Below are 18,613 nucleotides of genomic sequence, written 5' to 3'. Positions count from 1 at the left end.
GCATACTGTTTTTGCACTATCTGCCTGACCGGGGGGGCTGATTTAGAATTTTAAAGTTTTACTTAATTAATATTGCATATAGGAATTTATTGTCTGTTATATTTGACCTGTGCTTCTCTCTCCTTTATCCTAAATGTGTGCTCTCACTGAGCGTGTGTGTGTGTGTGTGTGTGTGTGTGCGTACTTGTCTGTGTACGTACGTGTGTGTGTGTTGTGTTGTGTGTGTGTGTGTGCGTGCGTGCGCATCCGTGTGTGTGTGTGTGTCTCTATGTCTATGTGTGTTAGTACGTGTGCATATTGTGTGTGTGGAGTGTTTTATATGTGGGTATGTCTGTCTTCTGTGTTTTCAACCTTTTCTTGTTTCTGCAGGTACAACTTTAATTATTTTGCTTATAGTCAATATGTCTCATGTACAGCTGCTTTGTAACAATGAAAATTGTAAAAGCGCTATATAAATAAAGTTGAGTTAATATTTACTAAGTCACTGAATTTGTTTTTGGAGTGCATTACTCTTATTAAGCGCATGTCATTACCAGTGTTTTGTTTGGTAAGTACACTGTAAGTGGATGTGCTGTAAAATACAAAGCAACTGGTAAATATATGGTACTGTTCTGTACTGTACACTAAACAGTACAATACCATACTATAAGAGGAATCGGTAAATCGATATTAGAATGTACTATGCTGTACTATACAATTTTATCACTTACACTTCATTTATAGTAAATATCCTCTCATTTGTAAGATGCTTTGGATAAAAGTGTATACAGTCTAAATTAATAATACTGTACTATACTAATCTATACTGTACTGCACTATACTATATGGTACTGTACTATACTACAGTGCACTACACTACCCTGCATTTCTGGGGTACTGGAATACATCTACAACAGCAAGAACTTGATCAATCTGTTTACACTGGTTTGCATTTAAAATGTTATGGGCATCCAAGTAGATATTTGAATATGCAAATGACAGAGAGGATTGAAGGCTGTGGTTGGAGTTTGTATCTGTGTTATACAATGGCGCACAGCACATGTCACCACTACAGTACACACACAAGAACACACTTCATCACAACAATACGCTCATATACTTTGAGCTGTGTGTGTGCGTAACTCCAGCGAGAAGAGAAAGGCTTCTCGGATTTACTGCCAGGCCGCACTCCCTCCATCACCTGATTCTGTCTTTCTTTATGCTGTGTGAGACTTGTTTTTCTCTCCAGTTGGCTTGAGTTGGAAAAAGAGGACAAAGAACCTGCTCCAACTGTCTACCTCTAGAGCTCTGAATCTGACGCATAAGAGCTAGATACTGGGCTGCGTAGAATACCATTATTGCCAAAGGTAAATAGAAAGAACACAGCTTTATTTGCAACATGATAAGCATAAATCTGCTACAGAGACACAGAGCAATCCATCTCTTTTAGATTTATTGTAGTTTCAGGAAATCAGTAAGTTGTTTTATACATTTCAGCATATTGCAGTTTCATTTACGGCAAGACAGCAAAATAATCAAATTACCATCCTAAGCATACCATTCCCATATAAAAATTGCAATTTAAATTATGGGGGCACAAAAAGTCTTAAAACAATACAGTATACAGAATAGAATAGAATCGAATAGAATATGTCTGTAGATTATTTCTGATAACAAGCAAAAGAGACCAGAAGGAACCATTAACTTGGTTAATATTGCCTCTCCAATATTTTGAATTTAGACTGCGATACCAAGCTCAACCGCTAGATGTCAATGTCCCACACGGTTTCTTTAAATGCAACGAAACTACAGGGCCCATTTAACAAATTGTTTATTTAATTTAATTAACACAACAAAATTCAACAAATTGTTTATTTAATACAATTATTATACATACAATAATATATATTAATATTAACATAAATAAAATAAAATATAAATAGTTGTATTATTAGACACTAGCCAGACTGATAAACAAACGCAGGCGGGGAGTTAACTGCAGTCCAGGCGCGCGTCTGATGAAATGGTCTATTGCACAGTACAGAACAGTATAATACATTACGGTGTAGTAAAGCACAGTACAGTGAGTAAAGTGTTATATAGTAACATGTTACCTAACAGGCACGTGCGGGGGGGGGGCCTTGGGGGCTTGAGCCCAGGCCTTTTTTCTTCCTCGAGAGAAAGTGCCCTTTTTTCTGGGATTTTTAAAAATAAATGAATACATATGTGTGTGCGCGCGTATGTGTTTCTGTTCGCGCACAGCGTTCCCTGTCAAACAAATAGAACATCTCAGGTCAGGTCGGGAAATGTTGAGAGTTCCGATGCCTTTCTTCCATCCGCATCTACACGCAGGCGCGCAGCAGCGCATAGCGGGCACGCGCACGCGCAGCACACCTGTGTGCAGCACGTTTGGCACATCAGGCAGAGAGCCGCAGAAGTGAAGCTCTCCCTCCTTTGCAGTAGCGTTTGTCTTGGCGTGGAGGTGAGTGGTGATGAACAGACTAGCTACATGTACCTCGAATTCACAGCTAATTATCCAAAAGACAAACCGCAAATATTGTTTTGCTAACATCCATCACTTATGAGCTGAGTTAGCTAAAGTTTCGCTAAGGCAGTATATCATTAACTTACATGCTAACTAAATGAAGTAACGACAGCTGAATACAGTATAATTAATAACGTCATCAGAATCGCCTCATTGAAATGTAGGTATTAAGTAATTAAAATGTGCTAACTTGCAGGCAATGCAGATGAATAGGATAAAAAAACTAAAGCATATCACCAGGTATTAGTTAATACAACTTACATCAAGAGTATTTTCCCTTGAAATGTTATGTTTAAATAGTCAGATATATCCCGCTTGTTTTGGGTTAATTTAGAAGAAATCTACAGAAGCAAACAGACGAGGGTATAGAAGGCTTAAAACAAACACCTTAATGTGTATTTTGGATATTTCCTTTCCATTAGAGCAAAAGAAGACATGAAAGCAGAATAGACCAACATCTCAAACTTGAACGGTACATTAAGTGTCCTGCCTTAAACAATAACTTGATAAGTTTGATGTCAGACTCCTCATCTAATAACTATCCATTTTATATGTTGTGTATGCTGATAGATCTAAGCAGCCCTCCCTCAAATGTGAAACAAAGTTCTTGTCACCATCAGTGTGTGTGTGCGTGGTAAGTGTAATTATAACAACAACAATAATAATATTATTATTAATAATAATAATAATTATTATTATTAGTTAAGCTGCTGTATTTGTGTATTTCGTCAATCATTTTTTGCAGTGTGTTTTAATTAATTTTGCAGGTTTTTGTCATGAAAAATAACAAATTAGCACCAACTGCCTTTTTCAGTTTAGTGTGAAGGTCATTGTTGGTGTCCCAATAACACCAAAATAATTAAAACAGTTTATTGGCTTGTGCAAAATAAACAAATTATTAGTGAAAATATGTCCTTTTCCTTTGTGCAGTCATTGATTCTATGTATATACTTGAAACTTTAGCATAGAAAACATACACATTGTGGCTTAGTTCCCTTTCTGTCGGTCTCTTGACGTTGTGTCGAACCGACAGAATGGGGTTTGTCTTGAGAACCTATCATCTGAGTATTTAAAAAAGGCCAATGAAAATTGGCGAATGAAATTTGCATGCCGGACTCCTCCCCGGATGTCCGGGTATAAGAGGGAAGCCGGCGTGCTCATTCATTCACCTTTTGTTCTTCAGAGCCTACGCATCTGATGAGCTTCTCTACGATCTTTGGTGATCATTTTTCTGCTGGAATCTTCGACGTGGTACAGCGGACGGTCCCTTCCTGCAGTGACTCTCCCCTGGGTGTCTGGGCAGTTCCGGAGGTGTTCGAGCAAATTTCCTTTTCTAAAAGAGCAAATTTCTCCAGCGTGGCTTGTCCCGCTGTTCTCATGGGTGCAACACACTCATCGAGGAGGGGGACGGACACGATGCCTGCTTCCAGTACGCTGGGGCAGACGTTGTGGATACGTCCTGCCCGCACTGCGGGCGGTGACGATTCAGACGTTGCGTCACAGGTGGCTGTGTTCCCACGGGACTCAGCCACCACCTCGTTTGCTCCCCGTTCCGTGGCGGCAGGACTACGGCCCTGCCTCCGCACGGCAAAGCAGCAGGTGATATGAGGATTACTGCTGAGGATTAATCCGCCAGCCACTGGCTCACGGACGTTCGCACCTCGTCTTGCTCTCACCGTTCCCCAGGAGACGGTCTGCCGTCTTATTCCTCAATCACGTATTCGGACACGATGCGTGATGATGAGAATGTCTCTTGCAGCATCGGGTGACGTACCCATCCGACTCCGATGATTCCTCGTAGAGTTGGAATCTTTCAATTTTATCGATTCCGATCTTAATTCTGATTCTGCTTATCGATTTCGATCTTATCGATTCCCAGTTTCGATTCCACAGTTGAAGTAAAACATTTAGATATCAACCTGTATGGTCATTTAGCCTGCTTGTTGACTTGTTTGCAAATATATTATATAATTATATAATATATATATTATTATGAGCACCGTTTGTGTATATTTAAACATAGAAACACACCTTTTCTGATTTATTACAATTTGTATTATCATAGTTGAACTACATCATGGTTAAACTGCAGTTACTATAATGCAACTATGGTTAATTTGTGATTCCTGTGCTTTAATGCAAATTCTATAGCTAAACTATGCTTACTATAGTAAAAAATATCGATAATTTTCATAAGGGCTTTTATTGAGATTTCAGCAGATCATGCAACGCATGTACTTTTCTGAAAATATGCACACAGGAATTGATAAGAGAAATTCAAATTTTAATCTCAAGTATCCGATTCCTATTCCTTTCGATTCCGATCCGATTCCTAGCCTTTCAATTCCGATTCCAAATTGGAATTGATTTTCGATTCCCAACCCTATTCCTCGGGCTCCCTCCCTCGGGGGGTCGATCCCAGGAAGAAGCGGATGTCGAAATGTCAGCCATGCTTTCCCGGGCCGCCGTGAGTGTTGGGTTGCAGTGCCCGCACTGCCTCTCCCGGCACTCGCGGCTGGCTACATGGCGCATCGGGTTTGAGCGCGGCTCCAAGCCGCGCCCGCCCTCAGTGCCGTGTTTACCGGAAGTGCATGAGGAACTTAGTAAGACCTGGAAACACCCCCTTTCTGGCACGTTTCACGTCAAACAAAGTTCTGTCACCCTCTCTTCCCTCGAGGTTGGGACAGCTAGAGGATACGTTGAAGTCCCCCAGGTGGAGTATGCCGCCGCGGTGCACTCGTGCCCGTAGGTGGCGGCCACCTGGGGATGGGGCTCGACCTAGACTCCCGTCCAAAGCATGTGGGGTCTTGGCATCTCTGGTGTCGAGAGCTTACATTGCGGCGGACCAAGCTGCCTCCTCTCTCTACGCTATGGCTCCTGCCAGGCCAGGGCGTTGAGAGAGCTCCACGAGGATAAGACAGACCCAGCGCTTATGCAGGAACTCCGTGCCGCCACCGACCTCGCTCTACGGGCGACCAAGGTGACCACGCGGGCCCTGGGTCGGACGATGTCCACACTTGTGGTCCATGAGAAACTCCTCTGGCCGATCCTTGCGCAGATGAGTAACGCCGAGAAGGTCCGCTTTCTCGACGCACCCATCTCGCAAGGGGGGGCTGGTTGGTGTTACTGTCGAGCCGCAGCGGCCCTGCTCACCCCCCGCCCGTCGCGGGCGCGAGACCCGCACGCGGCCTCCCCCGGAGGGTTCTTGACAGTAAAGAAGCAGTCCTCCGTGCCGCGATTCGGCCATCGAGTCCTGTGCACTGTCTGCTTCCCAGCAGCCCTGGTCCTCTTCGACGCCCTCCAGCTCTGGCACCCCCCACTCAGGCTGCCCTCCCTGGAGGAGACAGCGAAGAGGAGACCATCGCCCCATCAGCAGCCGCGGCGAAGCGGCCCTCATGGGAAGACCTCAGAGGGATCGAGGCTACCATTGGGCCCGACCCCAGCCACATCACTGGGAAGTCGGATAGGGATGGATCCTGCCCCGTCTCTCCATCTGCTGGCCCCCTCCGGGGGGCTAGTGCCCACTTACTCTCAAAAAAGAGAGTTTCCTCTCTCTCTGGGTTATCACAGCCGCTCCCACCCTCTGCACGATGGTGAACGGCAAACTTGACGTTGCGTCATAGCGAAGCGCAATGTCAAGTATAAACACCAGCCATCAGCACTCTCAGTCAGACAGTGCATTGAGCTGCGCAGTCGCCAGGCAGGAAAAACAGCAGAGCCGATCTCCTCCCCGGGGGACTTCCCCTGGCAAGGAATCCGTACTGCTAGCCATCGAACCATCCCCCGGGGGGACGATGAAAAAGATCGTACCTTTAGTCCCCCTGTCTCATTTCTGGGAGCCTGTCCGGCTTCCCAGACTATCAGGCTGGCTAGGGAAGACGATCCGTCTCGGCTACGCGATCCAGTCGCCTCACGCCCGCCAAAGTTCAGGGCATCCGATATACCTCAGTCAGAGGCTAGGATGTTCCCGTACTTCGGGCCGAGGTCGCCACCCTTCTGGCGAAGGGAGTGATCGAGCCCGTCTCACCAGCCGAGATGTTCAACGGGTTTTACAGCCTGTACTTCATTGTCCCCAAGAAAGGCGAGGGGTTGCGCCCTATCTTGGGTCTGTGTGTTCTGAACAGGCACCTACACAATAGCTGCCTTTCAGGTTGATCACGCAGAAGCGCATCCTGACGTCCGTCAGGTGTCAGGACTGGTTCATGGCAATCGACCTGAAGGACGCGTACTTCATGTCTCGATCCTCCCTCAACATCGGCCGTTCCTACGGTTCGCATTCGAGGGATGGGCATATCAGTACAGGGTCCTCCCCTTCGGTCTGTCCCTGCGGGGGGCGCGAGATCCGCGACGAAGAAGCCCGCGCCCACGCGGCCTCCCAGAGGCAGTGCGACTGACTACAGAGCGTGCCCGATCAGTGTTGAACTGCCTGAAGCTTTCAGACAGTCAGCGGTCCCAGACAATTTCAGAGGCTCCTGGGATACATGGCATCTTCGGCGGGGGTGGTCTCCCTCGGGTCGATGCACATACGACTGCTCTAACACTGGCTACAGAGTCAAGTTCCTTGGAGAGCGTGGCACACCAGCAGCAGGCGTATGGTCATCACGCTTTTCTGCCAACACACCCTAACCCCTGGTCTCCCATGACCTTCTTGCGGACAGGGGTCCCCTTAGGGATACCTGTAGGGTTGGGGTGCCGTGTGCAACGGGCACGCAGTGTCGGGGCGGTGGACGGGCCCCCGCCTGCGTTGGCATTTCAACTGCCTAGAGTTGTTGGTTGTGCTACTTGCATTGAGGATGCTACTACCTCTCGTGCAGGGCAAGCACGTGCTGGTCCGGTCGGACAGCACAGCTGCTGGGGCGTATATCATTGGTGGCATTCGCTCACGGCAGCTAACATGACTCGCCCGGCGCCTCCTCCTCTGGAGTCAGCAGGTGATCAGTTCCCAGCGAGCCACACACATCCCAGGCGTCCTGAACCAGACAGCCGATGTGCTCTCTCGTCAGTCGACGCCTCGCGGAGAGTGGCGAATCCATCCCCGCGCAGCCGGCTCATTTGGGAGCAGTTCAGCCAGGCACAGGTGGTCCTGTTGCCTCCCCGGACTCCACCCATTGTCCGCTTTGGTACTCCCTGTCCGAGGCAACCTTGGCACTGATACCCTTTGCGCACAGCTGGCCGCGGGACAAGCGGAAGTACGCTTCCCCCCAGTGAGCCTCATTGCACAGGTCCTGTGCAAGGCCAGGGAAGAGGAGCATCAAGTGGTACTAGTTACGCCCCTTTGGCCTAACCAGGACTTGGTTCTCGGAGCTAAGGCTCTGACAACAACTCCCCCCTGGCCGCTCCCACTGGCGAACTGCTTCCCCAGGGGAAGGGGCACGTTACGGCATCCCAGGCAGAACCTGGTCTCCATGTCTGGACGGGACGAGGAGATCCTGAGTGACCCATCCCCGGTCTGGTTGGGACGTCACTCAGGCTAGGGCTTCGGCCACTGGGCGGCTATACACCCATAGGTGGCGCCTCTTCTCGTCCTGGTGCTCTTCTCGGCGAGAAGACCCGCGGAGTTGCTCGGTCGGGTACAAGCTGTCCCTTCCTCAAGAGAGACTGGGGAATAACCTCTCCCCCTCCACACTGGGAATGTATGTAGCCGCTACGGCCGCTCATCATGACCCAAGTGCTGGGTAGCCTCTGGGACAGCATGACCTGGTCATTAGGTTCCTAAGGGGCGCGAGAGGGTGACCATCTTATCCGCGCTCCGTACCCTCTTGCGACCTAGGTGGCGGGCCTCAAGAGGCCCCACCCCCTTCGAGCCTCTCGGGGTTGCCGCTCTTTCTCAGTCTTGATAAAGACGGCTTTCCTGATGGCCCAAGAGGGTAGGGGATCTGCAAGCACCCTCTGTGTCCACAGGTTGCCTAGAACTCGGGGCCGGGATTCTCACGTTATCTTGAGACCCCGCCCCGGCTACGTGCTCAAAGTTCCCACCACTCTTCCGAGAGACCAGGTGGTGAACCTGCAGGCGCTCCCCACCGGGGAGGAAGACCCAACCTTTCCGTGTTGTGTCCAGTACGCGCACTGCGCCTCTACTTGGACCGCACGCAGAGCCCAGAAGCTCTGAGCAGCTCTTTGTCTGTTCGGAGGTCAGCAGAAGGGAGGGCTGTCTCCAAACAGAGGCTGGCGCACTGGATCGTGGATGCCCTCGTTAGGGCATACCGATCTCAATTCGCCCCTGCCTGTCGGGAGTGAGCTCACTCCTCATGGGCACTGGCTCAGGGCGCCTCTCTGGCAGACATCTGCAGAGCTGCGGGTTGGGCTATGCCCAACAACTCCGTGAGGTTCTAATACCTACGCGCGGAACCGGTGTCAGCCCGCATCCTGGCATGCCGTAGGACCGGCAGCCGGTAGGGCGTACGCCTGCGAAAGCCCTTCCCCCTTCCTTAGGGGGATCAGCGGCTATTACGCCTCCCCTCTTTCCCCCACTGGGTAAAGAACAGGCATTTTATCCATCACTAGCACCTTCCTCGGGGCAGGCTGGGCAGAGCAGCCCTGCCCCCTTAGGCCGGGGAACAGTTGATATATCTCCCACATAGCTCTAACCGGACCTAGTGCTCCAGATGTGGTAAACCCCCCCCCTCTGTGGGCTGTTCCGTCTGATGTATCCTCATGAATGGTTCCCACCTCGGCAACCCATGACCTCTCTAGGTGGACTCCCACCTTGCAGTTAACTCCTGCAGTAAGCACATTTTCCCATGAGTTCTCCCCTGTTGGTGAGACCATGTAGTGTCTCCACTAATTCCTCCCTATGGTAGGTAGTGGTCTCTGCAGCATTTTTCCTCCGGGGGGAATAATGCTTACCCAGTGGCCCTTACGGTGCCTGGCGGCTTCTCGCCATTTAGAGAACTAGGCCTCCGCCCGTGACGGCCGGTGGCAGGGGCTTCCCAACTTTGTGGTAAAGCTCTGGGTCCCCTTCCTCTCCACTGGATGGTCATAATTTCGCGTTAGCAGCTTCGTCTGACTCTCCCAGGCCAGTCAACGTCGCGCCGCTAGAGATTGTGACGCGGCTCAGTGCTGTGGCGTCTTACATAGGAACCCCATTCTGTCGGTTCGACACAACGTCGAGAGACCGACAGAAAGGGAACGTCTTGGTTACGGATGTAACCTCGGTTCCCTGATGGAGGGAACGAGACGTTGTGTCCCTCATGCCACAACACTGGCCGCCCACCCCAGCGGTCGGGGGAGGATGCTTAAGGCTCCTCAGACCAAAGGTGAATGAATGAGCACGCCGGCTTCCCTCTTATACCCGGACATCCGGGGAGGAGTCTGGCATGCAAATTTCATTCGCCAATTTTCATTGGCTTTTTCTAAATACTCAGAAGATGATAGGTTCTCAAGACAAACCCCATTCTGTCGGTTCGACACAACGTCTCGTTCCCTCCATCAGGGAACCGAGGTTACATCCGTAACCAAGACGTTTCCTTTGTTGTTGCCTGTTCTTGTTATAAAATTAGTGAATTCTAAGGAAGACAATGGTCTCTATGTGAACTGATTATTTTGTAGACATTGTTGGAAAATGAAACAACATGAAACAATTGGGTGAGTGTGAGGGATTTAAAAAAACGTTGTTTTTAATATATTTAACATTTTGTTTGGAAAAAAATAAAACAAATATGAGAAGTGCCCTTTTTTTCCACTTGAGCCCATGCCCCTCAAAATGTCTGTGCACGTCCTTGTTACCTAAATTACAATTTTACAGTTTCTTTGATAGTTTAAATTCCAAGTTTAAGCTCCAAATTCTTTTCCATATGCCTTTGACCCAATGTCAATAAATCTACAGAGCTCAGAAAAGAGCATTTTCAGTTGTCCACCATGCCACATGATGGCCTAATTATATTAGTATGGCCTAACAAATTCTAAACATTATTAGGGGTTTGATGTTTGTATGTTTTGTGTATTTGTATGTTAAAGTATATTTTTTGTGTTGCTGATGATTGATGTAGGTCTACAAAGCAACCTGGCAATCATAAATTTAGTGTCAGGAATCTGTCCTTCCTGTTACGAGTTCTCATGCTCACTGGACGGAGTCGTGACAGAACCACGTCTTGCGGGTTTATGTTGCGTTTTGTGTGGAGACACGTGGCTTTGTTGTCACTTTCGCCGCGTATCATCCTGTCTTGTCTTTCAGCCCCGCCTTCCTGTTTCTCCGTTATGGCCAATTTATGGTTCTGCGTAGGACCTATGCCGTAACCTACGGCGTAGCCTACGCAGAGCCGCGTACCCTGTGCGTACCCTACGCCGTAGCCTGACGCGCACCTCTCCAAAAATGTAACAACGCGTCAACTCAACGCGGACCCTACGCGGACCGCAAGCGCTGTGATTGGTCGGTTTGGCAGCATCGTACTTCCTTCTACGCATTTCTGGCATCTTCTTCTCTGGCGTCTTCTTCCGGCAAGTTCAGAGTCCACAAAAGAACAACATGGCGAGCATCGACATCTCTGGTTTCTAGCTTTTTGTTGAAGTGAATTAATTAAAAGTAACTGTTTTTCTACTTCGATCAGCTCCAACTCCGTTAAGATGCAATCAGCTTCCATCGCTTGCAAACACTAGCATACACACAAAACATCGGCGAAGAAGAGCAAACCCGTGAAAACACAAAGAGCCATCTAGCGTTTCGGCAGTGTAATTGCAGTACGACGCATACTCTCAACGCAGAACCATAAATGTTCACGACGGCGTCGTCTACGTACGTAGGCTACGCCGTAGGTCCTACGCACGACTATAACTTAAGCTTTAGTCTCCCATTAGTGTTTCATCCCTCTCACCTGTCCCATCATCTTCCCGCCAGTTCCCATTAGTGTTAATCCTTGTCACCTGTCCTTCACCGTCCCTGTATCATTTTCCCTTGTCACTGGTTCCCTTTATTAGTCCTGTGTTTATTCCCAGTTGTTGTTCGGTGCATTGTTCTTTGTACGTGCGTTTTACTCGCCCTAATGTCTGTGTCCTGTGGATTTTCCCTTGTGCTGTGGATTTATTATTTTTATACTCTTTGGACCTTGTTTATTTTGCCCCCTTGAGGGAAGTTTTTGGTTTATCGTTTTGTATTTTAGTTTATTTTGTCAGACACCCCCTCGTGGGTATTTCCTTTGTTCTTATTAAAGTCTTCTTTGTTTAACCCTTCACCTGCCTGCATTTGGGTTCTGTCTCCCCGTTCCGTGACATTTAGGCAATTCCGTGAAAATGACAACCTTACCATGAAAAAATTAAGTTTTTACCAACAGTTTTTACTTTTATAACAGCACAGATATTAACATTTGGTGGTTCAAATACCCATGTGAGATCTCTCTTCAAATTTGTAAAGCATTTGTTTTATTTTTAGTGCATGATTTTTCATAGTCAGGTAAGTGCCATTTTCAGGATTGTCACATCTGTAATGCTCCTCATAAATGGACACATGAAAATTAAAATAAAATAACTATTTTATGTTCTATAAAGAGGCATCCCTTCTCCATTAATTGGGTATTATTGCTTCAGGATTGTGCATTTTATTTCACAGAAATCCTTCAAAGATTATAGTCTCCCAAAATCATGTACTTTTTTTGTCACATCCATAACGCATGTTTATTTCCCTTTTTTAAAATAGAAAATTTGTTCATAGACTGACTTTTTATGTTTAGACTCTATCAACAAGGGTTTAGTAAAATATAAACAGATGGTTCAATATATTTGTAACAAATTCATTCTCTGAGCATTTTTAGGTCACGTCCATAACGCAAAATGTGACGTCCATAATGTTGGAATTGCCCATGTTTCCTCAGAGAGAGAAGTCACATGCAAACTGCACAGAATTAGGCATTTTACCCATGATCATTTGTGCCTGCATTAGGGATTTGTTTACAATGTATAACACTCACCCAGTCCATCAGACTCAAACAGACAGGTGTCACCAACGCCCACCTCTCGACACCACGACAGGAAGTTGGCTGTGTTGTCCCTGGCAAAAAAGGAACCGGATGGGGCGCTGGCTCGGCAGGGAATCCTCCTACTGGGGATCAACTAAAAAAAAAAGAGTTTGTCTGTATTACAATGGCTTCACCGACAGACATTTGCCATTAAAATATTACACATATATAAGGAATGTCAGTGTAGTGACGCATGGCCAACATATAAGGTTCTATATCTGTCTTTTGCTGTTTAGGTTGATAACTCACAAGGGTTTGGAACAAAGCTATAGTCATGATTATTATGAAAACCTGTTTACACATGAGGACAAACCCTTTTATGAGGGAAACGGGGATTTTTGGAAGAACAACTAAATCAGGAAAGAATGTTAATGTCCATGGATGCAAGGGTTTAGGAGTTCTAGAAATCCCCTTTACTATTTCCTGTCCAACATCCATTTTTTGCTCCGTCTCCATTATCTGCTCTGATTATACACATGAACTCTCACAACACATCCATCTTTTCAATAATCTAGAGAATATAACAGTAACCGATAGCAACAAATAAATGCCTGCCTTAAGGGGGTAGTCTGCACTGGATTTATGCAGTGTACATTTTCATACAGAAGACTGAGAAAGGTGTCATGAGATCATGCTGGAAGAATGCAGTCGTGACTGGAATGGATTTTTTCTCCTGCCTTTCCAGAACATTCTCCAGCTCTGTGAAAGATCGCTTACCAATGTATTGGCTCATAATCTAAAGTGATGTTTGATGTAGGATGCCTGTAGACTCTTCAATGTGTGATCAATGGACTACTGTGTGTATAGCTATCCCCGAGGAGTCGTGACCTCAAATGTTCCTCACATCTGCGCCATTATATTTCTCTTTCTCATGTACGCACACACACACACACACATGGCCTCTGACGCATGTACACAGAAAAACACTGCAGCTATTTGAAAAAAATTGTCATTTCATTATTACTACCCACAAAATAAAGCTAATGATCCTAGGTATTATTTAGTACAGTATGTAATGTATATACAGTATAAGAAACAGATAATAACCCTGAGATAAGTGCATGACTAACATTTAGTAAAGTTGTTTTAGGCTATTTATTATTTTCAGAGTACAATACACAGTAAAAACCACAACTGTTACTTACTGGACCAAGTCAAAACAGCAACCCTCAAGTTTTTACAATATTTGAAGAGTTTGGTTCTAAAATGAGATAGCTCAGTTTTTTTATTTTTTCCAAAATCATGTTTTTTATTATGTTTTTATTGTGTTAGTTAGCTGTATTTTTTTAGCTATTATGGCTTAAATCAAAACAAACCAACACAGTTTGATCGATATTAATTGTAATGCACAATAAAAAAACATGATTTTTGAATTTTTTTAAAAACGGAGTCATCTCATTTTGGAACCAAACTCTTCATTTCAATCTGATCAAACAGAAAAAAGTAACTATTTAAATTTGTAAGATCATTCGAAAACAAGCATGGTGGTCCACCCCTAAGCACAACCGTCACTGGGGTGGAAAGGATTGTATGAAAATGTATATCATAAAAAATCTGTAAAAAGAGAAATAAACGTAAAATAAAAAAGTTTGTGGAGTAAAATTGTTTTTCATGTTATTTTACACTCAACTCATACATTTGCAGTTTATTTAAGTAACTTTTTTTAACATTTAATTTTTCTGTAAAATAAAATTCTGTAAAATTACAGTGTTCGACTGAGATTTCATAATAATTAGCCACCAATTCGCTAAATCATTAAATAGTTATGAATTGCCATCACATTGTGTGGGGTATTCACATATCTAGATATGGGTCCTTCTTGTGCTGTAAACTTGTGGGATTTTTCCCTTAATGTGTTTACAATTATAAACTATAGACTGAAATGAAACACTTTGGAACTTCAATATTTCTCCCCTGAGACCCTTTTGTTCTGTTTCCCAGAAGTGAATCCTATGAGACGAACTCTATAAAACCATGGCATAAGACAACCGCCTCAATGGACTATGTCAGCCAACATATGCACACTGTACACTGTATTAACCTATAATGGCAGTTTGGATAAATGCAATAAAATAAAATTACGACTTGTGCTTTACAGTCGTCTAAAACCATCTGAAAGTTTTACTGTATATTAGGAAAAGTCTCATCTGTTGTGATAAGACAAAGCCAAACCAGACAACTACAGACTTTGACAAATACAGGTTATAAGTTACACGGTGTAGTTTCTGTGCCATTATTCTTCTGGGACTCTATTAGTAGAACTGGAAAGACTCGTAACAGAAAAGCCCCATTCTGTGCATATAAGAGGTGGTTCTTGGCCAAGACAAGCAGAAATATTTTCTTAATTTACCCCTGAAAAAAATCGCCTGATCTTAATGGTTTTCCCATCTGGGGGGAGTTTTTCAACACTTAACAAGTCATAGCTTTCATTTACTCACTCGTTTAAAAGAGAAAGCTCTTCCAAAGATTTTCCAAAGTGCGTCGTCTCACAATGCCGAGGTTTGGCAGGGGGTGGCAAGCAGCCATGATTTCAGACAAAAGACTTTGTGTGAGACAGAAACTACAAATACTGTACATTCACCTGAAACTGATATGCTGAAGTACGGCTAGATTTTGCACGTTTATGGTCTGAAAACACGCAAACGTGTTGGCTGACATGCTAAAGTAATTTATGTTACTGCTGTGGAAAACATTAAATGTGTATATCAGTGTTGAGAGCAGAGAACAAGGAAAATAACATCCATTTATAATAATAATAATAATTAATTGCATTTTCTGGGTACTCAAAGCGCTTTAAATGGAAGGAGGAATCTCCTCAACCACCACCAATGTGCAGCATCCACCTGGATGATGCGACGGCAGCCATTTTGCGCCAGAACGCCCACCACACACCAACTTATTAGTGGAGAGGCGACAGAGTTACAAAGCCAGTTAGTACATTTGGGGAAGGTTTGGAAGAAATGATGTACTGTATAGAGGTGAATGGGCGAATTCGGCCAGGATGCCGAGGGATTTTTAATGACCGAGGGATTTTTAATGACCACAGAGAGTCAGGACCTCGGTTTTAATGTCTCATCCGAAGGACGGTGCTTTTTATGCTAATGGTATGCAAATGTATTGCTATTGCAATCAGCTTAAAGGACTTGTAAAATGAGCACTTTCAACAAGTTGGTATGATTTATTAGGGTCTTCATGAAATGTCTGGAACATATTTTGCTTAAAAACACTCAATGGCTGTGACCCTTTTTGCCTCGTCAAAAACAGCTATGCTCACAGCAACCCGTTTTGGTGCATGTCTCTTTAAATGATAATGAGTTACAGCGCACCCCACTCCCCTTCTGTCCGGCGAGTCAACACACGTGTAGTACTGCCATGGCAACGGTTTAGCTTAATTATGTTTCCTGAACTCCTCTGCGGTTAGTTTTGTTTTAAACGTCTCAAATCATTCGTCCGGAGACAAAAAAATCCATCACAGCAAACAGCGCTCATGTTGTGCATGTATGCTTGCCTAAAATCCAAGGAATGCGCACCTGCCGATCTCAGCGGAATTACGTGGATTTTAGCGCTTGTCGTTGACAAGTTATAACGTTACACACACAACGTGAGAGCATAACTAGTATGCGGTGACAGATTTTTCAGCCTAAGGACGAATGATTTGAGACGTTTAAAATGAAAGTAACCGGAGTGTTCGCCCCTGTTCAATAGCAAAACAAACCGCTTGCCGCAGTTGAACATATTAATGCACATAATGTATTAACATACATACAGCTAAACTCCAAGTGCCCATTTGCCAAATAACATATAAATATAGAGTAAGTTTGACACTGGCTTTGAATGTTCTATTAAGCCCGTGACTGACTTAGCTCCCTTCGCTATCGTATGCTAACATTATCCTCCTATATATACGGTACATGTACGTCAATTCAGACTTTTGATACATATTACTTACATCGGCAGCTTTGTCTTGTTCAGCTGTTCTCGATCCCTCTTGAGGAACAAATTTGAAGCTAATCCTGCTTGTACTGTCCCAGGTTGATAAAGCACTCTGGCTTGAAGTGATTCACGATTTTTACTTATGGTTTCTGAGGGATTTCCACTAAAAATAAAATAAATCCACTGTTGTCTCTTCCGAGGTTAAGACTCTGTGCAGCGACTACATTGCATGTTGTCCACGAATTTCAGCCATGGCATCACGTACACCGCTGTCGCTTGTGAAAACAACAATGGCGGAGCACGGTGGGTGGAACTGTGTAGATTAAGGGGCGGTAATATTATAATAAGAGCCGGCGTCTACATCACATCAGGAGCGAAATCTGAACGGCTCGATTTCTCACATGCTTGCAGAGAAAGGCTTACCAAAACAAAGTTACTTGGATCTTGTTTGTCATGTTTTCTGGGTTGCTAGATGCACCGGGGACCCGATTATAGCACTTAAACACAGAAACATTTTGACTTTCATACAATCGGTCCTTTAAGGATGTGGGATGGTATTTAGCTTTTATTTGTTCAATAGCAATGCTTTTAAAGGGCTACACTTAACAGCCGTATAACTCTTAGTAATATGATTGAAGACGAACAATAATGCAGATAAACTGGGGAATTTGATTCAATTCATGAATGTCAGGGAGACATTCTTCATCTAGATGTATGCAACTGCTAACATTTTTTTATGTTTAAAAAAAAGAGTTATTAAGAGGCTGTGAACATAAAGAGGCCAGTTTTGCCTTTAATCAACATTTCTGCATGTTTGTGGCAATTATAGTCCAGTGTGTATTGAATTTAAAAAAAAAAGGAAAATTCATCATTTACTCACCCTAACCCCAAACCTGTATCACTTATTTTTGATGATCACAAAAGAAGATTTTTTTGAAGAATGTTGGTAACCAAACTATATGGAGACATTGATGAATGTGTTACAGGTCTTGAATGACATGATCACGACAGAATTTTTATTTATTTGTGAACTCTCCCTTTAACCCTAACAAAATAGCAAATGTGTTAGAAACTCGTGTTTTCAAAATGCTAATGTTCGTGTATTTCCTATAACTGGAGGAATAACATTGCTTTGTCGGTTGCCATGAATTTCCTGACCATTCTCTACACAGGCCCTCTCTTCACTGTATGGTCTGCATCTGTGACTCACAAAAAGGAGATTTACATGTGGCAGTCCATCGACATCTTTTTACAAAAGCTCTCAGAACATATGCCGACAGTTATCCTACAACTGTGTTTACAGTAGCTGACACATCTGTTAAACCACGTCTCCAACACTGCGATTCAAGTTCTTACGAACAGTCTTACTGATTAAATTCATGTTTAAATACAAAAACCAAGCTTTAAACTTGTTTGAAATAAATAAATATGTTGAAAAGGGGCTGAAACACAACACGTGTCTAAACACATTCAAATCAAAGCACAAGCTGAACGTGTCTGGATCACATGCACTAACCACTATAACATTCCCCAATGCTTCCCAGAAGTCAGAAGGGAACAGTGGTGTAAAGTATTGGAGTAAATGTACTTAGTTACTTTACTTAAGTATATTTTTGGCTACTTTGTAGTTGTACTGAGTATTAAAGATATTAGCAACTTTTACTCTCTACTTGACTACATTTTTGAACAAGTATATGTACTCTTTACTCCACTACATTTGTAATGACTAATGCAATTACACATTACATTTTGCATGGCACCTATCTTATAATTAATATTGCCATTTACAGGGCAATGAAGGTACTACAATCTTGTGGATTTTGATGAGGTTTGTATGTCAAGTGTCTAACTGTGTCTCAATTGCAAAGAAAGATTTTCTGACAGAGATCTTTCCATTATAACATGTAATCACTTTACCAAACATATCTTAATAAAGCTTAAATGCTATATTATTATTATTTAATGATTGAATTCTTTCAGATGTATCTTCAGTTACTAAGCAAACATAAAGTTGCGGTTCCTGTAAAGTCCCTTTCAGTGTTATTGTATAAGTGTACATTTTAAAGCTACAAGAAAGTCAAAGAGTCCAACCAAAGCAAACACTGATCGCCATAATGGTGACTTAAAACACAATTGAACCACTATGAACTAGAGTTCAATCTCAATAAGATCTTACACAGATGACAGAAATAAAGTGAAAGTGGTGTCT

General features: G+C 44.2%; 1 protein-coding gene across 3 annotated transcripts in view; it reads right to left on the bottom strand.

Moving 5' to 3' along the window:
* Positions 1-18,613, bottom strand: part of LOC130549755 (growth arrest-specific protein 2) — a 60,595-nt gene that overhangs the window by 27,783 nt on the left and 14,199 nt on the right. For all 3 annotated transcript variants that reach the window (XM_057327067.1, XM_057327069.1, XM_057327068.1), the window contains one exon: positions 12,424-12,565. In XM_057327067.1, coding sequence (XP_057183050.1) covers positions 12,424-12,565 — 142 coding nt within the window. The remainder of the gene's footprint in view (positions 1-12,423; positions 12,566-18,613) is intronic.

Source organism: Triplophysa rosa, unplaced genomic scaffold, assembly GCF_024868665.1.
Source record: "Triplophysa rosa unplaced genomic scaffold, Trosa_1v2 scaffold16_ERROPOS6745844, whole genome shotgun sequence".
Lineage (NCBI taxonomy): Eukaryota > Metazoa > Chordata > Actinopteri > Cypriniformes > Nemacheilidae > Triplophysa > Triplophysa rosa.
Note: the sequence above shows the minus strand (reverse complement) of the source record. Positions and strands in the feature narration are given on the sequence as shown.